This window comes from Hydractinia symbiolongicarpus, chromosome 1 (genome assembly GCF_029227915.1).
Source record: "Hydractinia symbiolongicarpus strain clone_291-10 chromosome 1, HSymV2.1, whole genome shotgun sequence".
NCBI classification, from domain to species: Eukaryota; Metazoa; Cnidaria; class Hydrozoa; order Anthoathecata; family Hydractiniidae; genus Hydractinia; species Hydractinia symbiolongicarpus.
Window position 1 is genome coordinate 6,631,825 of NC_079875.1, and position 22,092 is coordinate 6,653,916.

At 33.5% G+C, this 22,092-nt stretch overlaps 3 protein-coding genes across 7 annotated transcripts; 1 reads left to right on the forward strand and 2 right to left on the reverse strand.

Annotated features, from left to right (window-relative positions):
- Nucleotides 1–1,077: 1,077 nt before the first annotated feature.
- LOC130635005 (metaxin-1-like) lies at nt 1,078–5,692 on the reverse strand. Its single transcript, XM_057444665.1, has 8 exons — nt 5,440–5,692; nt 4,711–4,780; nt 4,139–4,221; nt 3,241–3,333; nt 2,532–2,711; nt 2,160–2,236; nt 1,658–1,821; nt 1,078–1,576 (listed from the first exon to the last, which is right to left on the reverse strand). Exons 1-8 carry the CDS (start codon nt 5,575–5,577, stop codon nt 1,449–1,451), a joined length of 933 nt encoding a protein of 310 aa, XP_057300648.1. The 5' UTR covers nt 5,578–5,692; the 3' UTR covers nt 1,078–1,448.
- A 283-nt stretch (nt 5,693–5,975) lies between these two features.
- Nucleotides 5,976–13,997, reverse strand: LOC130635021 (coatomer subunit epsilon-like). The gene is made up of 12 exons (XM_057444666.1): nt 13,842–13,997; nt 10,651–10,713; nt 9,761–9,861; nt 9,520–9,616; nt 8,958–9,007; nt 8,810–8,863; nt 8,511–8,532; nt 8,360–8,419; nt 7,787–7,942; nt 7,510–7,578; nt 6,894–6,968; nt 5,976–6,422 (listed from the first exon to the last, which is right to left on the reverse strand). The coding sequence occupies exons 1-12, from the start codon at nt 13,935–13,937 to the stop codon at nt 6,366–6,368; spliced, it is 900 nt and encodes a 299-aa protein (XP_057300649.1). The 5' UTR covers nt 13,938–13,997; the 3' UTR covers nt 5,976–6,365.
- Nucleotides 13,998–14,014: 17 nt separating this feature from the next.
- LOC130634949 (ADP-ribose glycohydrolase OARD1-like) lies at nt 14,015–22,072 on the forward strand. Of its 5 annotated transcripts, none has more exons than XM_057444661.1 (5): nt 14,015–14,156; nt 19,600–19,750; nt 20,219–20,277; nt 20,692–20,929; nt 21,863–22,072. In XM_057444661.1, exons 1-5 carry the CDS (start codon nt 14,130–14,132, stop codon nt 21,949–21,951), a joined length of 564 nt encoding a protein of 187 aa, XP_057300644.1. In that variant the 5' UTR covers nt 14,015–14,129; the 3' UTR covers nt 21,952–22,072. The 5 variants fall into 5 exon arrangements, with proteins under 5 accessions (XP_057300644.1, XP_057300643.1, XP_057300646.1 ...); XM_057444660.1 differs by having other exon boundaries at nt 14,047–14,165; XM_057444663.1 differs by lacking the exon at nt 14,015–14,156 and adding an exon at nt 14,216–14,251.
- The last annotated feature ends 20 nt before the right edge of the window (nt 22,073–22,092 follow it).

Genomic DNA, 22,092 nt, shown 5'->3' on the forward strand with positions numbered 1-22,092 from the left:
AAATCTTAAATACCAACTTGAGGATTTTTCAACACTGTTGTTGTGCCGCGTTTTGTAATAAATGACTTACTTTGTAAGACCTGCCGCTTTTAAAAAAGATGACGCGTTTTGTAACAACGTTACCCGTAGATATTTGTGAAAACTAGAAACAGTACCGTATGAACCGGAGAAAAATACAAAATAAGAATACTATTTCCTTCTCCCCTTCAAAACCAATCATTTGCACCAATTTTCCGGTTGGGTTTATATGCGTTTTCCGGCAATGAGTTGATAATTATCTAACACGAGCCTACAAAAGGTATTATACACATACATTGGTTTATCTCTTCCATTATACTGATCTTTTATCACGGTTTGAACGCATGTCAGCAAACTAAGGTACAAAAATTGTTAATAACTCCTGCCAGGATTTGAACCTGGAATCTTACAACATGTGTCATAGGAGTCTTACGCTAGACCACAGGAGTTTTGTCTGGTACTATCAAAAAGCCTAACTAAACTAAACATAGACGACAAAAAATTTATGCTTATTGATCAATAGAAATCTTCCTAATAAATTACCAACATTAAATTGACAATACCTAGGTCTGTTAAGTTCTTACACATCTTTGCTGCATACATTTTTGCCATGTACTAATCTGAAAAAATATTGTTGAACACTCATTCATGTTTTTACTAGTTTGTAATATGGAAATCACATCAATGCACTGCTAATATGCATACGAGGCTGCGTTAATCACAACAAGGGCTGCGCTTATCCTTGGTTAAAAATGGCTGAAATAAGATGTCAAGTGCCCGGAGAGTTTTGTGTCTACTTTGTAGGTATACATAAGAAACATGGAGAGGCAATGTACACTTTTATCTTTAGACAATTTCAGAACCAAATCAAGTGCTTGGACAAGGCGTCTAAATAACGTGCAAGCTAGCAGAGGTGCTAGTATATGCGACTATAATAAAATGCGGAGGTGGTCAAATCTGTGAGCATGGTAAACAAAGCGATGCCCCATATGCGACCCTTGCAAACGTTGTTCGCCCTTAAACGCATCATGCTATGCAAGGAAACAAGGAGCTTAGGTGTGCAGGAGTGGCATATCGACCATAAAATATCCTTAAAGTTACAGCTTCTGGATTTAATAGATATCTTTTACTAAAATATGTTTGGTCGTTTGCATTCAGATGTCATAGAGTAATCATTGGACACACAAGGTCATCGACCAATACCAGACTTCTTTCGCGCAAACCAATATGAAAAATAACTTAAGCGAACACGTGAAAAGGGCGTGGAACATTTTTTCCCAACTTTTTAAAAGATTGATGTGAATAATGATAGTTTTCTCTTTGTTTTAACCTCGATAATGTCTTTGTACTGAAATGTGGCCACGACAAGATTTTATGAACTTTATACAAATTATAGAAAGAATATTTTTTCTGTCATTTCTTCGACTTTCTTAAACTCTTGTCACTTGTAATAATCCGGCATTTGCCGCATATGAAACCATGGCAACCGCAGCAACACATACAGGAAACACCCAATCATATTTGTACTCATCATCGTCTGTTTTGGCGTCTGGTGAAACTAAAAATTAGACGTAAAAGGTTAAAATTATTTCGATTATTTTGTGGAAAGATACGACCGATCTACAAAACAAAATTATACCTTGACTTCTCAGTTCTTCTTTATAAAATGTTTGCAAAATTCGATTTATGTATTGGCACAAGTTCGGACATGCTTTTAAATGGTTCTGCAATTTCGCGCTTGGAAGCGGGATTTTATATAATGGAGCGATACTGGAGAACAGCAATGCATCGAGTGAAGATGGTCTAAGGCGAACGAGAAATTAGTCCAAAATAAACAGTGCGAGAAATAAACATATTTTTATCCCAGAATTTTTTAAAAAACGAATTTTTTTTGAGCTTTATGACCTTTGAAAATTAATTTTTTGCAAATATTTTTTTTGAGCTTTATGACCTTTGAAAATTAATTATTTTTTTTTTCGTAAATCAGAACACCTAAAAAATGTATCCCAAAAATATTTTTACGCGTTTTTGTGCGCACTAGCACTACTTAACTTATTAGTAACTGATCACATTCGATTTAAATTTCCAATCCAGCATTTTGAGGAATCCATAGGAGGGGATTCAAGACCGTTTATACTTACTTTTCTCCAAAAAGAAAGTCTTTTTCTCCAAGAAATTCAGAAAACATATTGAGTGATGTCTGAGCATCGTTATGTAGCTGAACAAAATTATACATAAAAGTCAAATTATATATTTTAGCATTTACTTGTATTTAATTAGACGCCTTTGTCTTTTTTAAAACAAGGTGGAAGAAAATACATTTTTTTGATTTTACAAATACACACATCCATTCTTTGTATATCTTCCACTCACTGGATTTATGTGCTCACCCTTCTCTCCTATTAACTACTAGCCGATATGCTTTTCCTCAAAACCAGTTTGGCAAAGCAAGCACTGGGGTTTAATGTAACGTGTTTATCACAACTTTTTAGTTAAAATAAATCTCAACTTACATTCTCCAGAAGTGTTGAAATCTCTTCGTTACTTGCACCTTTTAAAACTTTTAAGTTGTGCTCATTAAAACCATGCATACGTTGTGGTACAGAGAAGTTCAATGGATACTGACATTTCGAAGCATACATTCCGCGTGTTAACTCTGTATAATTACTGCTATCCAACCAAAACAAGGCTACCTGAAAATGACAGAGAAACATATTAGCGTGGAGGCAAAAGTACTAGTAGTCCATCATCGAGGTAAAGCAAACAACAACAAAAAGTAACTGCTTCAAGTTTACAAAAGATTCTGTGAAATACGAAAGAAAAATACAGCGTTCGTTCGTTATCATTTTTGACTTTCGTTACTTTCGACAATGCGTTCCTGGTTAACGTAATAATCTAGCTCCCTCCCTTTAATAGACGCTACCTTTAGAGGGACGTTAATACGAAACATAGTCATTCCAAATAGTGGAAAAAAATATGTTCGATGCTGCACCAGTCCTTAAAAAAATTGACAATATAGATGACTATTTTAGTCGAAAACACTTTCTCCTAACCACGCAACATGAACCCTAAACTTCCGGTGAGCCTAACTTGTAACAAAATTGTTCAAGAATAGAATGATAACTCATCACAAAGCCTAGTGTATTTCTAACTATTTTTTGATAAACTTTAAAACTAAGAACAAAGTTGTGTTTAGTGTTTACAAATTTCAACTAGACTTACGACCGCAGGTAGCAGTTTATCTTGTATAAGTGCAGAAAACGGCAAGATGTTAAGCTTGTCATCCGCGTTCAACCAAGTGTCTGGATCGTGGTACTAAAAATAATTAGATGAAAGTGAAAACCACTTTATATGTCTACATTCCATATCTTGAACCGACACATTTCCAAAACCCCAGCTCAAGATAGCTTTTTTCGAGTGCTCCACTGAATCGTGTTTATCAGTAAGAAATCCACTGGATCATGTTCATCAGTAGTGAACTCAGCAAACCCATTGAATCGAGTTAGCAGTAACAAATCCACTGAATCGTATTTATCAGTAGTGAACCTCAACAAATACAAAATAATATTCTCTGAAGTTCCCCATAGTCATGTTTACACAGTGATAAATGTTGCTTCTGTTTTGGCTTTTGTCACAATCACAGTTTAACTGAAAAAACTTTTGCTATGTCACTAAGGGTTCATAGCGCTTACTCAAAAACAAATACCCTTGCTTTCCCTTACTCTTTCACGTTGGAAGGGTACTTTTTTCCATGACTAGCAGGGTTTATAATGACATGATTGCTAATCAATGGTCCAAAATTTTGTAATGTGTAACTGCCAATATAAAGAAGGGGAAAGAGTAATTATTCACAACTTTCCCTGATCTTACAATAAAAAAGATCTTGCCTTTCCAACTTACTTAGCCACGATATGGAAGAAATTTAGTTAAATTTTGGCTCGGTTTGACGTCTAGACCCTAGACGTCTAGGTTTGTACAAGAAAAAAGTTTTTTCTCTACGGAGAATAAGTTTTTCAAGGTCATGCACTTGGATATTACAGTTGGGTGGGTGGTCACACTCTGAAGGATGCAATTATTAAACCAAATGATTATTGGAGAGGATGTGACGAACGAAACTTACTTTCAATTTTAAATATTGTATTATCTGTTCAGTATCTTCGTAAGCGTCTCCACTCTGTGTATACAGGCAGGGTAATATGCTACCTAAACAGAGAAATAAAAGGTTTTTTATAAACAACACCAAACTTTTAAACGAGCCTGGAATAATTAAACATTTTATTCAAATAGTCCATATTACATTATAATGTCCATTATGAAGAGACTTTAGTTTATGTTTCATAACATGAGACAAGATCTTAGGCCTACAATTTAATACGAAATAAACAGAAAGTCATGCCAAAAACTACATAAAGAACTAAAATCAAATTTACATTCGTACAGTTAAAAGGGTTTTGAGAACAGCTTAAGGGACCTCATGTTACACCATTTCTAAATAAGCGTATAAACTTAATATCTAATTGATCATTGATCGTAGGTGTGAACTTTCTTATAAAAAATGCCTCCAATATTTTACGTTTTCTATTGCTTAGCACCCTCCAAGAAGTCAAGACTGTTAACTCGCATTTCTTTATTTCACATACTAAGTACACAAAGAACCTCTCCTTTAAGATAAAAATAAGATAAGAAGCAAACCTTTTTTCTTCAACCATGATCGTTTGATGGGTTTAAAATCAACTTCTGCTTTCGTAAACTTTATGAATGTCTAGGTGTGTAAGAGAAATCATGAAGGATAAGAGAAAGAAAAATTGCGAAATAAATATTAAAATATTTGCAACACTTCGATGTTTTTTTTCTCAATATTTTTAATATTAAATATAGAATACTCATATGCGAGTGACTAAAAATAAAATTTATGGAAAATACAATGTTGTGGTCGAACATTAGAAAGGCGATTATGGTGCAATATAATTTGACGTTACTGACGGAGAAATATAACAACACTGACATTCCTGACAAAGAAATATAACGACATTGACGTTACTGACGAAGAAATGTGACAACACTGACGCTACTGACGAAGAAATATAACAACACTGACTTAACTGATGAAAAATATGACAACACTGACCTTACTGACAAAGAAATATAACGACATTGACGTTGCTGACGAAGAAATGTAACAACACTGACGTTATTGACGTAGATATATTACTACACTGACGTTAATAACGAAGAACAATAACAACACTGACGTTACTGGCAAAAAATATATCAACACTGCAAACAATTTGATTTTACTGTGGAAAAGACACTACGTTGTTAAAAAATACGCCATGTATTCCCAAAAAAATTTTTGCTATAAAAGAATACATTCAAATGTCACAGGTTAAAGGTTTGGACAAAAGGTATATGAATACTTACCATTGCATGTAGAGATGTCACATCAAATGATGGTAATCCCCATTTTAGTTCTGCTGGCCAATAATATAATTCCATGATGTTCGATTGGAAGGAATCTCTATTTTCACTGACTACATATTTACACTTTGGAAGCAACATAAAACATAAGAAGGTACTAACATAAATTTTGCATACTGTTTTTGTATAATGAAGCAAAGAGGTTATACATCAACCTCTTGAAAAAACAGAAAAGGGCATATATTGTAAATACACTTTCAGAAGTAACCTTATTAGTAATCTTATCAGTTAACTGTTACACAACTCAGAATAATTTACGAACATACTAGGCATATCTTTAAATAAAACAGTTCACTCAATATTTCTCGTCTTTTGTAAAGAATATAAAGAATCTCAAATTTTGAAAACCAAATTTTAAGAACATTGCAAAGAATCATTTTAACTTTAACCTGGCAAAAACTAAACCGGTAGTGTAGTATTATTAATAAAAAAATTGTACAGAATACAAATTAGTCATAAGCAGAATAAAAGTCTAAATATGTATTTTATAAACTTTATTCTTTACAATCTTTTGGCTTTACATGTACTAATTCAATATCCTACACTCTTAATAACATTGAATCATCTGAAATCCCTTTGTTACATAAAAACACGAAACAAATCAATTTTATGTTGAATAAAGAATGGATTGTTGATTTTTTACCCCTGTAAATTGGAAAAAGTCAATGTACATTCAATGGAAGAAGAAGATCATCGGTATTGCCTTGTCCACAGATCTAAAGCAGTGTGTTTACGAGTGGATGAACCCAAACAATTAACCTACTGAGAGGTATGTATGAATGAATTGAGAGAGCACGAGACACTACCTCGTTAATCCCCAGAAATATTCCATAAATAAAATTGTTTATACAAAAGATAAAAATAACTTTCTAATGAGCCTTGATACTTGCTGCATAATTAGAAACAATTCGATTGAAATCCTCCTCCTAAAATAAACCAAATTAATGAGAAAAAAACATTAAATTTTAAAATAAAAAACATGATTCCCGTAAAATGACCCACTGTCATTCATAAAAATTTTCCCATCATTAAGCGCTTATAGATTGATACATTTATAACTGGCAAGCTATTCTATAAAAAAAAACACACATGTAATGTACCTTCCCTTATTCATGACTATCCTTACGCAATAAGCTCTTTATTTTATATAGGCACGGTTCTACAGGTAGGGGTTCCACATGGACAAATTCCAAAAAGGAAGTTCTATATTGTACAGCCTCCAATGTTAACATATAACAACTGCTTAACCACTTAATAAAAGGAAACTGTCTTAGGAATCCATCATAACTGATTAACATAAAACAGCTTAAAAGTAAAGGAAAGAATTCAGAACAAAGTTCATTGAATCGTAATTAAAGAAAGGGGGATTTTTATAATTTTTTAGTATAATTTTTTACCTTTGCATTGTATTCTTTGCTAAACTGATGCTGAGCGTGTCCAGCTTTAATTTGAGATATAAAACGGTTACTGACCTACATCCAAATAAGGAGATAGCATGTATTAAAAAATGTATGGTTTGCCCTACCATTGCGCATGTGTCAAAACCTTTCGCTGCTAACGCATTTATTTCCACATAACAAATCAGTTTTGGTTTTCAAGGAATATTTGATGAAAAATTTTATTAGTTGTTAAAAAGATCTAAATTAAGACGTCAATTCTTGATGATAGTGATTCTTTGTTAATGTCCCAACTTCTTGTTAAAAAGCAGTTTTATTGGGACAAAATGTGGTCAATAATACAGTTAGCAGTCCTATCACCAGAACACAAACACTTTTATTTAAAGTTTATATCAGTAAAAGCAAAATAAGAACAGAGGCTGAAATGAAATGTAGACAAACTGTCGGGAATCATAAACAGCAACGAAAAAACAGCCACTAGAACCTACTATAATAAAAAAGATAGCACATGACCATCGGTGTGTTCGTAACACGGAGCTACGCGCTACAGCTTTTATCACATGCGGACACGTACAATAAAATATTTAAAAGACAAACAAAATTCAAATCAGCCTACCTCAGGGGCTTTACCAAGATGTTGTGCAAGAACAGACATATTTATTAATGTGTCAGGATTGTTGCTATCCTAAAAAATCAAGAAAAAAACAATTAAAAAGGTACGAAACATTAAAAATAACTTAAACTCATTTATTAAAACGCTTGTATATATTGACTAAAAAATAAACAAAATTCTTAAAGCCAAAAATAAAGAAAAAGAAAATTTTACCAATAGAAGAAGTTAAAAGTTGATGTGTAAGATCATAATAAGTCAAATTTGTGTGGTGTAAACATACCCTTTCTAAAGCCTCTTGTAAAGGACTTTCAGCATCTTCGAATTTCCCCATTCTCATATAGCAAGCAGCCTGTCCATTAAGTAGCAACACTGTAGGAGTGTATTTATCTGCTAGTTCTTGAAAGATGTAGTAAGCATCTTGGCATTTTTCACCACCCTGTAATATTTAGGCAAAATAACAATAGAATGTGGATGACATTCTATACAATGTCTTAATCAAGCTATACAGCTGATTCCACTTCATGAGCAATTTGTCCCCTATGAGATAAATAATATCTAATAATATCTAATAAATAAGCCAAAATAGCAAATGCGACACATGTTTAACGTTTCTTAAATTTGGCGAACCTTTTAATTCATTGATGATAAAAAAAGTTGAACTACAACTAGTTATAGTAGTGAAAAAATAATTCCATTAAAAAAAACATTATTTGCACTCCAGTTACCAGAAGTGTGACAAGTTGCATGGTTATAACAGAGTTAATTAGAAATTAGTCAAGAAACATAAATAATGTGAAGAGCAAAAAAATGCCGAATTTTACTTTTTCTTACACAATAAACTGGCAGTACTTACAACTGCTAAATTAAACCATGCCATTGCTAACTGTGTCAATGTAGCATCCTCATCCATGGACTAAAACCAGGAAATAAAATTAGAACCTCAAATTTTAATCAAGAGTATATAAATTTTAGTGAAGCATATCAGTAAATAAAACACAAATTACCTGCATTCTAGAGATTTCAGTTCTAAAAAGAAAATGTTTTATAAATAAAACAGTCATGTCGTTCCAACCTGCTTGCTTATCCCACAAGATGGCTCACAGTAAGTATAGCCCTGAATTATCTTTGCTATTTATATTCAAGCACATACTTTAATAATTGTAGTGTAAATGATTTAGGACTGTGCTGACTGTGAGTATATATCAGAGTGAAAATTACCACAATGAATTTTTATACTAATAAACTATCGTGATGACTAGGGGCATTAAAAATTCAAATAAAATCAGTAAAACATAAAACTTACTTAGCCAAATCTAGACGGTCCATACTGATGTATATTTGTACAGAAAGTGCAGCACTGGAACAAAAAACACAAGAAAATAAAATGCACAAAAGAAAACATCAAAAATGGGGTGTATTAATCATAAAATGAAATAACAAGGACTGCATACCATTCAAGTGCAGAGGATTGAAAAAGACATCGTAACGCAGAATCAGTATCCTAAAATTTGAAACAATGCATAGTAATACATACTTGCATGTATTTCTTGAAATTCTGCTCAAAAACAGAATTTCTTAAATGCTCTAAAATAAACTGAATTTTTCAAGAGATGGCTGGTTTTCTAGCAAAGATAATTTTAGTGTTTTATTTCTTAAAAAATCTAGGAATTATGTATTTACTAGAGCTAGAGTATTTTTGCTATTCCAATAAAAAAAAGATTTTTTAAAGATTGGACATTCATATTTTTAAAAAACCCCTTGATAGTTTTGAAAGTACTACAATACTTGAGATGGCGCTAAAATTTTAACTTTAGGAGAATATGCTACACCTTGCAGGTTTGCATAGGAGTGATGGTGTGTTTCACATATTGAATAACAATACGGAAAATCAAATGGGAACAAAAACTGTGACAGATGTTAATGACAATTCATAGTGTTTAATTTTGTACACTTTGGTTGTTTCCATTAGTCAAGTCAATGTCAATGGAATTTTGAATTAAATATAATATTTACCTGCTCATGGAAATATATAATTGAAGCCATTAACAAGAAGTATTCACTGAAATCACTGCCATTCAATTTAGTTTCAATCTGTTTTAATATACTTTCCCTAAAACAAAAAAAAGTTTATGAACTTCATCGAAATTATTGATGCTGAATTAATCATAAAATTTGAGAAGAAACTAGAAAGTTTACTGTATATATAAATAAGCATTCTTAGTTTATCAAAAAAAGTCTCAATGATAAATTGCACCTTTTCGCAGAATTTTGCAAGTAGTCAGCAAGAATACGCACAGCTTGTAATTCTTGTGGCGATGACCCACGAATCTCATCCAGCACTAAACCATATTTACCCTAAAATTGTAAGAACATGGTCTAAAAAGCTCCTATATTATTATTAATATTACTGTTATTATTATTGACGAAAATTTCCACAGGATTAAAAATAAGCACATTATTTACAAATATATACGCATTTCTGTTGTCAAATGGGTCCTGCAGGACATCAGTGGGAAATCACTATTAAGGCTTCATTAAGAAATACACTTGTCTACAGTGTCTTTAAATTATTATAGTATATTGAGACATTTCTTTAGGGACCAAAATAAAAATGGAAAATAATAAATAACATTAATGTTCAATCTAAAGAACAGCTACGTTGTGCATCGGAAACAAACTGGCTGGCAGCTAGCAGGATTCAATCCGTGGTTCCCAGAATTTAAACACACTACACTACAATATGCCAATTAATGTCAGTGAAGAATAAACAACATGCTAAACCTTGACCCACATCAATATTGACAAAATTTATTCTTGGAATCTCAAAATCTAAATATCCCAAGAAAAAAATCTTTAAAACTAAGAAGCATCAGCATCATTTGGTATTTTCGATTTTTCCTAAAATATTTAATTTCGAAATCCTAACACTTTTCCACATTCTACTGCAAGAAGGTCTAAACAAAAGGCTATATGATAAAAAAATCAACTAAAATTTTTACACAGAAAAAAAAACAACCAATAATTTCAATAATTAAAAAAAAATTTAGAAGCAGTAGAAATTTTTGCACAGAAAAAAACAACCAATGATTTCAATAACTTTTAGAAAAATCTATTTCTGCAAAACAAGTGACACAAATTTCATACCTGTGCAACATATGCTCTGTAAAGAAACACATCTCTTTCTATACGAAGGTCAGATGATGTTGGCTAAAAATTAAACAAATACTAAAACTATAATTTAAAATAAATTTATCACAGTTTATAGAGTTAGTTCCTTATCCCAAACATATTGATATGACTTATTATCAATCTTATTACTATGACTTGAGATAAAATATAGCAAACTTATGTTACACATTTTCTGTTGAGTATATCATAATTAATTGATACAGATTGTTGTCTGCCAGATAAATAAGAACAAAAGAGATTAAGAGGAGTTCCTCAGATACCATAATGAAAAAGTTTTTTCAGGAGAATTTCGTGATCAACAGTGTTATGGAGATCAACAAACACACCACAAGCAAACTGACCATTATCAAGGGCATCCATTATTTTTTGGCATATATTTTGAAGAGCTTGTGTAGTGGAGTGTTTTTGTCTGAATCCAAATTGTTGAAAGTACAAAATTCGGTGCTGTGATAAAAATGGTATACACAATTGCAGATCAGTTTTTCAAAAATTTCAGAGAGATTGGTCTATAATTTGTACAATCAAATTTGGACACTTTTTTAAAAACAGGAATATTTTGGATGGAAATACACCTGAAGAGAAATAGAGATTGATCAAGAGTGATAGAGGTTTGGCAAATTCAGATTTCAGAAGAGATAGCACTGAACTAGGAATACTGAAGGGACCTGATGCTTTTTTGCTGTTTAATGATGGAATGCAGGAGGTTAATTCATCAGTGTCCGTTGGAGAAAGAAAAATAGATGCAGGATTTCTGTTATGAAGGAACTGGGAAAAAGTGTTTTGAAAAAAAAGGAATCTTGGATTGAATAGTATCAACAATAGAAGAAAAATAATCATTAAAAGCATTGGATATTACAGAAGGATCAGTTACATTGTCAAGGTTTAAACAGTTAGAAAAGGATGGCTTGGATTGTTTGTAGATATAATAGAATTGATTTCTTTCCATACCTTATGAATATTTACAAGGTTCTCAGGTGGAAAGATTACAGCTTTCTTAAAAACTGAGTCAAGTGGTCAGAGATTGCAGTACAAATATTACCAGACATGGTGTCAAAGTTAAATGTATTATAGAATAGGTTATATCTATAAGGGTGCTAGAGGAATTAGCTATTCTACTAGGAAGAGTTACATGGGGAAGCAAGGAGAGGATGTTGTATCTCAGGAATTTTCAACAGATTTATCAAGGTTACAATTTAATAGGTTGATGTTAAAATCCCCTAAAAGAATCAACAATTTCCTTTCTTTGGATACAGTTTCTAAAAAAGGGGACAAATATAGTGTATTAAAATCATCCACTGACATGCCAGGATGTCTGTAGATGCATCCAACTATATTCCTCTCCTTGTTTTGAGATATCTCTACAAAAACAGATTCAAGTTCTTTGCTTTTGAATACAAGTTGATTTAGTTTGTTACGACAAGTATAATTAAGTGAGGATGAAATATACACCTCCTTTAGTGCACCTTCTTTATCAGAATCAGAAACAGTATGTTCAATGGAATAATCACTTAAGGAGAGGTTTTCAGAGTTATTATGACTGGAAAGTTTAGTCTCAGCAATACCAATGATACTGATGTCAAACCCAAGTTGTGTGTCAGTACAAAGTTGGATACATTTTGGTTATATATACATTTTGATTTGTTTTTTGCTTTTGTTAATATTGGAGTACTCAAAAAAACAAATTATATTAAGGGTAAGATATGTTGATGGTAAGATATGATCACATTGGTTTGGGTTTGCTTTGAAACAATTGTATAAGAGAACTGAATTTTGATATCATTAAAAAAGCTTAGTAAACTAGACACTGTCAACTTCCAAAAGGGCTTACCACGAAAAATATTAACATTAAAAAAAGTCTATTTAGGCCACCATCAAAAATATGTTGTGTTTGCGTCTTGAAGACCCAGCAAAAATGGGTCGGTAGGGCGGTCGGGCGTTTTTTCCCCTGGAATTTTTAGATCGGAGCAAGCAAATTCGTTTCCAGGGCCAAGACAGTATAGCGCCACTTGTTTGTAGACTATTTTTCACCGCGCTGTAAACTGTCAGTAGCCACAGGAGTGTCCAGGAACTACTTTTTACCGAAATTAATTGTCACAGGTTTTTGTCGCTGTAGATTAGTGGTTATAGCTCTCGTACTCTGTGCGGGAGACCGGGGCTCGATTCCTCTTGACGGCGATTCAACATGGGCGAGTGAATGTTACCATAGCCCCGGGTTAACCCAAGCCATGTGAGGGAAATTGGGAAGATGGCACACTGTGTGGGCCGTTGGATGTTGCCGGGAGTTGTCTAGTAGAGCGCGAGCCCTAATTGGGTCTGCGTCGCTCAAAATGAGCATTAAATACTCTAGGACTCTCCATCTAAGCCATGGCCCCTCCTGGAAATAATAGACAGGGTATATCCCTCGATATTTGTGAGGCTAGCCATGTAAAATATGCACATCTATCTATCTATCTCTGTCAATTTTGTGTAAATTATTTCTGGTGAAAAAATTTTCTTTTTGAAAAATATCTAGCGAAATTTTTTCCTGGTCTTTTTTCGACTTACCGACTCTGGTTTTTATTACCAAAAGTGAGTCGGTCGGAGAATGAGAACACAACATATTTTTGATGACGGCCTTAGCTCTAACGTTTTTTAATCAATTAGATCTTCTAATTTTTGCCTGCCAAAAAAAATTAAAACAAAAAATTTATCAAGATACAAGTCATCCATACCGTCTGGAAAGAGTTTTCCCCTGTGAACCTAGAGGATCCTGTCACCTGCTCCGTAACCCTTTTTATATTAATTAAAGAGTTTTCATATACGGAAACTGTTTCCATATTTGTATTTACATCTTATAGCTGTGGATAGCATTTCCACACCCAAAATTTAACTTTTCATTATGTTGATGAAACATGGCTGACTGGAAAGAGCTCAATGAGAGAAAAAAAATGAGGAGTCACTCAACTCCCGAGAATAAGCGCCTCAAAAGTTATTCGCATTTGAATATCCAGGAAATCCGTCAAAATTTGACATTTAGATATAGGAATTGTAGCTGACTGGACAATATGACGCCTGGATTTAGATTTTTCTCCACGCAAAGGGTTAGCCAGGCGTTACACAAGTAGCTAGCTACGTCTTAAAAAGGTAAATAAAATAAAAATACATACGTTAAGAGTCTGTGCCTCATTGATACAATGTTGAAAATTCCCAATGTAAAAGGAATTTCTCACTTCAAATAGTTCATCCACGTCATTCGATGCCATTTTGCCTTGTAAAGTTTCCGTGCTCGGCAATACGAATAATACGGCGGCCGAGATTTTAAAACGAACTTGATTATTTTGTCTCGTGCCATACTTTCTAGCGTCTCATAGAGTCAAAATACGTGGAATTGATCACTTTCTTTTTCGTTGGATGCCAAAACATCACGTCACAAGCATTGGATTTTTACATAAAATATGGCGTCGTCTTCTTCTTCAGAAAAGGTCATTAGGGTTAGCTTTATTTTTTCACAATTTATGTTTTTAATGCTTAGAATAAACAAGTAAATGACGAGTAAATGACTCTTAGGATTACTGAGGTACATAATATATTATGTAGCTAAATTTTATTTTATAAAATATTGGCAGAACGAACAAGAAACCCCTGGATTTTAAGAGGAGCTATGGCCACCATCGGAAATATGTCATGTCCACATCCTGAATTCCTTGCAAAAAAAGTTTAATTTCTTTGTTTTCCAGAATATTAACACAAAATTGATAGAAACAATGTATTTCTATTGGAATGAGTTGTTACAACCATTCTGTATGTGCTGGACTATTTATAAAAACGTTAGGGATAGGTAGGAATGCTTCATAAAAAGCACAAATATATAACGGATATCCTGAGCATCCGGATATGCATTATAGGCGTCTTCATGCCCTGAGTGTCAGGCTCTACTAGATATTGTCAATGACTAAGGTAAACCTAATGTATACTAACCACATGTCCTGAAGAACTGTGCTTCTGTCACCACAACATGAGCAAAACTTTTTTTTCGCTCCATTAAGTATGGTCAGCAGAATTTCTCCCCCTGGTTTTTCGATTAGCAAAAATAAATCCGTTCCAGAAACCATGAACAATAAAGAGATCCTAAAGTAGGTAACAATGTGATTGCACACAGGCCTATCAATAAGAAAATTACACCCAAGCAATAAATCGCTCCCCGAAGGTTGAAATACCTTAGGAGTACTAATTTTCACGGGTACATTTTTTCGAGAATTTTGCTGTTTTTTGACCAATTGTATGCCTGCGAAATATTTTGCGATGTTAAATTCACGAAAAGTAATACCTGCAAATTTCTTTTTCAATTGAAATTTGCAAAAAATTAATACCTGTGAAAACAGCCAAATTTATCTTGTAGAGATGATAAACAAGACAACCTTAAAAATACCACGCATATATTCCCAAAACCCAATTGACTACAACTTTATCACATCATTTGTTTTTCTTCCCAAATATTTCTCGAATGTCTCTTGACCGAACTCCTGCCTTCTTTTTATTTTTTGTGCTTGACAAAGCCACGCACGGTGTACATTTGCTGATTCAAACAAAATCGTTCTCATGGATATGTTTTAATTGCTTCAATTTTCCATTTTGGTAGGTTTCTTGTGGAATGTGAAGTTAATAAATTACATTTTTTTATTTAAAGTCTACTACCGCGAAAATCAATTCTTGCGAAAACTCAAAATACGAACAATTCGTGAAAATTAATACTCGCAAAAATTTTTTGATTAGCGAAAATTAATACCTACGAAGTATAGTTTTTTTTTACTCTCTAAAATAAGTACCTGTGAAAATTAGTGATCCTAAGTTAATTTAAATTGGCCAAACAATTTGAATAAATAGAATAAGTTTATAACCATATGTTATCACAAAGTCTTTTTTTCCATTATATTTATCATTTTTATATGTTTTATTCTTTTCTCACTGTAAATAATAAGAAAGAGGACATTAGTTTCCGTGTTAAATGAATTGATATTTCTCAGTCAGAAAAAACTCTTTTTGGAATTGGGGAGCAATTAAGGGCTAGTTTCTAATTTCTCAAAATAGGGCGAGTTTTTGCGTAAGCAAGAGCAATTGCTCTCCCCTTATTGATAGGCCTGTGCATGCAATGTATTTTTTGTTGCACAAGACACTGTCATTGTGTTGGAATGCAGCAAAAATATGCAATAATATTTTAATCTTTGTAAAGAAGAAAATTTGACTATTTAAATATGCTGTTTGTCCAGATGTCTAGACAAATATATTTCAAAAATATTGTATAATGCTTTTTTATTGGATAAAAAGAGTTGCCAATCCACTCATTAATACATGGGTGGGTGTATAATTTTTTTCACAAACTTAAATTAGAAGACATATTTAGATTTTTGTTACAAAATGTGATAAAAAATGTTGAAACGTAATAATCAGGACATTCAAATGTGTCACATAAACTAATCCCAATTTCTCTTTGCCTGCGGGACCGCCACTGCATTTCATTGCACAATTCTTATGATCATAAACATACCATTTGGCAAAATGAATAAATGAGTCATAGAAATATATCAACAGAAGTTTTTATTATAATTCCCAATAAATTAAATGTTTTATATTACTCAAAGCCAGCTTCTTTGGCACACTGAGCTACCTCTTGATATTCCTTTCAAACACACCTTTGCCTTGCTGTTGTCGTGAAGAATGTATTGTGTATATACATATTTTAGAATAACTGTGTTTTCGGAATTTCCTATCACTTTGTGACTCTCCCCCATAGGAATTGATGGTAAAAAATATGCAATTACCCAAGTCTGGAAGCTGAAGGAAGAGATTGTAGCAAGACAATTTAGTGCAAAAGTTCAGCAGTTAGCCCACAATGGTCAATGTGATAGTGACAATGTTGAAAGTACTTGGACTACTTTGAAGAATTGTCTTCTAGAAGCTTCTGATGATACCTGTGGGTGGACGAAAGGACCAGCTAGACATAGACAGACTAGTGGTGGAATAATGAGGTTGACCAGTGTATAAAGGAAAAGAGGAAACTTTGAAAAGAGTGGAAGTCAGGTGGTAGTAAAAATATTTACTTAGAAGCTAAGCGTCGTGCTCCTACAGCAGTGCATAAGGCAAAATCAAAAGCAGAGAGAAACAGATTTGCAGATGTGTTAAGAAGGGAAGACCAGCGCAATGAGGTATTCAAGATAGCAAGTAAATGAAGAAGACTAACCAAGATGTTGTAGGTGAGATATGTATACTTATTGATGAAGGTGTTTTGGCTAGCACAGAGGAGGAGAAAAGGGTAGCTTGGAAGAATTATTATCAGAGGTTGCTTAACACTGAGTTTGATTGGGAGGAGGATAATTTGTCTGATGATGATGTTGTAAAAGGGCCAGCTATGCAGATCAAGACATAATGGGTAGTGGAGGCTATTAGGAAATTGAAGATTGGCAAGGCTGCAAGAGTATCATGTATTGTTGCAGAGATGGTAAAAGCATCTGGATATATTGGAGTTGAGCTTATTAAAAGTCTTGCTAACCAGATTATAAATGATGGTGCTATTCCGAGTGAGTGGCAGTCGAGTGTAATAGTGAATTGTTTCAAGGGCAAGGGTGATGCATTAGAAAGGGGTAACTATAGAGGTTTGAAGTTGGTTGATCAAGTAATGAAAGTTATTGAAAGAGTGATTGATAAGTTACTTAGAGAAAGGATTGATATAGATAAAATGCAATTTGGTTTTGTTCCAGGGCGTGGCACAACAGATGCAATATTTTTACTCAGACAGCTTCAGGAAAAGTATTTAGGAAAGAGAAAGAATCTCTGTTTTGCCTTTGTAGATTTAGAGAAAGCTTTTGATAGAGTGCCACGTAAAGTTATTTGGTGGGCTATGAGAAAATTAGGTGTGGATGAGTGGCTACTTACGATGGTACAGTCTATGTACAGCAATGCTAGAAGTCGTGTCAGGATTAATGATTCACTTAGTGATAAATTTAGTGTAAATGTTGGTGTACATCAGGGTTCTGTACTTAGTCCTTTGTTGTTTGTTCTAGTCTTAGAAGCGCTGTTGATGGAGTTCAGAACCGGTTGTCCATGGGAGTTATTGTATGCAGATGATTTGGTTCTCATAGCAGAGTCGATGAAAGAATTAGTTGAAAAGTTTAAGAAGTGGAAGAAAGGACTAGAAGAGAAAGGGCTAAAGGTAAACACAGCAAAGTCTAAAGTCATGATTAGTAGCATTGCAGCCAAGTGTGACCTTGTAGTTGGAAAGTGGCCTTGTGGAGTTTGCAGGAAAGGGGTTGGTAGTAACTCAATTTTTTGTCAGACTTGCAAGCATTGGGTACATAAGAAGTGCAGTAGTATTAGTGGAAGGTTAAGAGCTGACATTCAGTTTGTATGCAAGCGTTACAAAGGTGAGATTATAGAGAAAGAAGTATTTCCAGGTTTAATGATGTACAACAGTGACTCGTTAGAGATAGTTGAGAACTTATGTTACTTAGTTGATATGTTGTGCAGTGAAGGGGGTGTAGGAAGAAGTGTTACTTGCAGGATAGGTTCTGCTTGGAAAAAGTTCAGAGAGTTACTTCCTTTGTTGACTAGCAGAGTCCTGTCAATTGAGGTAAAAGGTAGGTTGTATAAGGCCTGTGTAAGAAGTGTTATGTTGTACGGTAGTGAGACATGGGCAGTAAAGCAGGAAGATCTTGACCGTTTAGAAAGGAATGATATGAGAATGGTTAGGTGGATGTGTAACGCCAGTCTGAGAGACAGAAAGAGTTCAGATGAGCTAAGAAGCAGGCTAAGTCTCCATAGAATTAAAGATGTTATCCAGATAAGAAGATTGAATTGGCTGGGGCACTTGGAAAAAATGGAGGAGGATAATTGGGTAAGAAAGTGTAGAGACTTGATAGTTCCTGGGGCAAAGCCCAGAGGCAGACCGAAAAAGACTTGGCATGAGGTTATAAGGACAGATTTGATACAGAGGAAGTTGAGTTTAGATCTAACACAGTGTAGTTCAGATTGGAAGAGGGTCATTAATATACCCCGTTCAACCCATGCTAGCATGGAAAACAAACGTTAAGCCGAGAATGATGATGATGACCCAATTACCACTAATGAAAGAGTATGTTAATATAATTAGTGGCTACAATTTATTATTGTTAAAGAGACTACGAACCGGTTAAAATGCTCACATTCTGTATATCCCGCGCACATATTAAAAATCTGGCAAACGTGTTTTGCGCAATGAACAGACCATCGCACTTTGCTCGCTGGTTCCATATTTTTTCTCAAAAAGTATGTCTTAGAAAGAAATATTTCAGCAAGACTCATTCTGGATAAAAGCATGACCAAGGCTGGAGAATATAAAAATTCTAGATATATCTATATGTTCGAGTCTGTAAATTACATACATGCCGGATAAATAGCCAGTTTGTTTTTTGTCGCCATCAGCTTGACTTTCGTGTAACGGCCGTTCTGTAGCCCCTTTAAAATAAAAACAATGTAGCAAACTAAACTTAGCAAGGTCATTTATTTACATTGACAGAACACAGTTATTTTATAACTTAGCTCTTCAAATTGTTAGGAAAGCCATAACTCATGTGGCAATTTAAAATAAATCGAAAAAGATGTATATTTTTTGATAAGATTATGCAATTATAACACTTGTCCCAAGAAGAGTGCGGACATCTTAAAAAGGTGAATGCAGTGCAAATATTTGGCAGTTTTTCCTGCATTCAAGAATTCAAATAAAGTGGTTTCTGAAATTAAAAATCACTGAATAAACTTTTTTTTTTTTTTTGCGAATTGCAACTTTTTAAAATGTGTAAGAAAAAGGCCGAAATATTCTCTCAAAACATTTCTGTCATCAAAGTATCTGTTCCTGGTAGTTTTTTCTAAAGAGTTGCCATTTCTCCCTTTTAGTGCTGTATCAGGTACGTTAAGGGTGACCTGTTTACGTCTCCTGCAAGTGAAAGTTTAGCTCATTGTATCAGTGCAGATGCAAAGATGGGCAAAGGAATTGCTGTTATGTTCAAAAAACAGTTTGGTGGTGTGGATGAAATTATGAGTCAAGGTATTTGTTGATGGAAAATCCAAAAAATATCAAAGTTTATTCATAACAAACAAAACTTATCTATTATTTGTTTTACAAACTTTTTTCGAATCCTTATCTATTCTGCCATTACTATTATTTGTGTCTGCTTTGCATTGCTTCACTGAACTTTATTTACAATTACATGTAATTTGTGGCATTGAATTTCTCTTAGGATTTTCAAAAATTTAGAATCTAGTTTAAAAATATACTTTTTTTCCACGCCTATGTTTGTGTTTAAAATTTTAATAAGATCAAAGCGAACCAAAGAGTTGACCTTATATACGATTATATGCTTATCTTACTGTTATTCCATTTTCTGTGTATTGCTGGTACTGCAAAAGCAGTGGAGAGGGCTAGGAATTAAGTTTTTACAAATTTTGAAATTTCGACCTATTTCTGATTTAAAAATGTATTTCCTGGATTTTTTTGTTATTGTTTCTTGTTTAGGACAAAAGCCAGGTGGATGCGCTGTCTTAAAAAGGGATTCAAGATATATTTACAATCTGGTAATTTGGTCTAAGTATTTTTTTAGTTCTAATGTAAAAGCGTGACAGTTAAAAATCATTGGGAATACAACTGGACTTCACAACTGATTTGTTGTGATTAAACGGTCCAATAAGAGTTTCATTTAAAAAAAAAGAAGTATCATGTGAATTTGTCTTTGCCAATGACATTGGTGTATTTGTGGGGAAAACCAAACACTGTGGTCACACAAACCCGAAGAATGTTTAAATTAAAACTACCTAATAAATTTAGGCGGGTGTTCTGTTTTCTTCCAAATGTGGTGCCATTCTGACCAAAGAATGATGTAATTAAACTAAAATTAATGATTTTGAGAACTATTACCATAAAAATAAAAACATAGATGTATACATAAGTAAACGTTTAATGGTTTTTTTTGTTTCCCTTTGATTTTTCAGGTTACAAAAGAGAGATATTTTCAAAAGCCAACTTACCAAACTTTGGAAAGCTCACTAAAAAGAATGAATCAGCATTGTAAATTAAAGGCTGTACGGAATCTTTCAATGCCCAAAATCGGAGCAGGCCTTGATAAGCTGGAGTGGAGGAGGGTTGAAGAAATTATTAAGGAGGTGTTTGGGCGAACAGAAATCTCCATCACGGTGTATGACCTTCCACACAATGAAACGAGAGGTAGAGGTATGTATATATTTTTTTGATCATCCTCTGATATAACAAACATCTCTATTTAAAGGGGATTGTGGAGAGGTTGCTCAGTTGATAGAGCGTTTAACTCACGTTCGAAAAATTGTAGGTTTGATCCCCGCGTTAAGCCATTGGCCTAGTTGGGCAAAGTTTTCAGGATTTTTGTAGCTCAAATGGGAGTTTCAAACTGTAGAAACATTTGATAGGGTGTATCAATTTTTTTAGTGTAAACCACATAAAAATAAATCATTACTGCTCAAATGCGAGTGCGTGGTACTTCATGGGTACTTTTATTTTTTAACGTGACAGTAATACCCACGACAATTTTTTCTTATTTAAAATTTCTTTTGTGAAAACTCATCTTAAAAACAGACAAATTGTTTTTATATAATTCGCTTATATTTCATTTTTATTATTCGTCCAATTTATCTTTTTTTTTGTAATTGCTTTCATATGGTTATCACTGCAAATGAGATTAACATTTTAACCATTCGAGAAGGTTTGGAAACGAATTGGACGCGAAAATAAGCACTTTTGAGGTTACCTATTCTGCAACTAGTGCTTCTTCCTCGCACTTTTTGTAGCTGATCTTTCACAAAACTGTTATAAAGTCACCCCATGTCAAGCACTAAAACTAATATATTATATCTTGTATATTTTTTATCGTATGGTTTTTGCAAAAATGATTTTCTAGTTTTTAATATTCGCAGTTTCCTTATTTAAGAAAAACTACGCAGTTGCAGAAGTGCCACTTTTGCAGAAACGGAGGCCAAGCGTTTTTAAACACAGTTTCCTAAGTTAAATATCTAGCATGAGCATTAGAATTTGTTTTGGCTTAGCAGCTTTGGAAGTTGAGACGACTAATCGGTGTTAGTCGAGAAAAAAAATTCAAAATCCCGTTAGCGACATTTTTGCGTATGTTTTTAGGTTCTGGTTTTAATCATAAAAGTGCTGACATAAAGAAAAGACCTGGGTCGGAAAAACTGACAAATGAGAATAAGAAAAGCAAGACATAGCGGAGGGAATCCAATATTCAATGATAAGTTTGGGTAAACGAGTCAAGTTTTGTTTGATTTTACTTTTAAAATATAAAAAAACGGTTTCTTATATCTCAACTGATTAAAAAGAGCACATAGATTCGAAAGTTCTTGTATATC

What these genes read in the sequence shown, in the direction of transcription:
- LOC130635005 (XM_057444665.1), bottom strand. Translation starts at nt 5,577, where the DNA reads ATGTTGCTTCCAAAGTGTAAATATGTAGTCAGTGAAAATAGAGATTCC. An exon ending in ATCATGGTTGAAGAAAAAAG is followed by an intron (nt 4,222 to 4,710) that starts GTTTGCTTCTTA and finishes TTCTCTGTTTAG; the next exon opens with GTAGCATATTACCCTGCCTG. An exon ending in TTTCAACACTTCTGGAGAAT is followed by an intron (nt 2,237 to 2,531) that starts GTAAGTTGAGAT and finishes AATTTTGTTCAG; the next exon opens with CTACATAACGATGCTCAGAC.
- LOC130634949 (XM_057444659.1), top strand. Translation starts at nt 17,168, where the DNA reads ATGGTAAAAGCATCTGGATATATTGGAGTTGAGCTTATTAAAAGTCTT.
- LOC130635021 (XM_057444666.1), bottom strand. Translation starts at nt 13,937, where the DNA reads ATGGCATCGAATGACGTGGATGAACTATTTGAAGTGAGAAATTCCTTT. An exon ending in TTGCAAAATTCTGCGAAAAG is followed by an intron (nt 9,617 to 9,760) that starts GTGCAATTTATC and finishes TTTTTGTTTTAG; the next exon opens with GGAAAGTATATTAAAACAGA. An exon ending in ATCTTGGTAAAGCCCCTGAG is followed by an intron (nt 6,969 to 7,509) that starts GTAGGCTGATTT and finishes ATTTGGATGTAG; the next exon opens with GTCAGTAACCGTTTTATATC.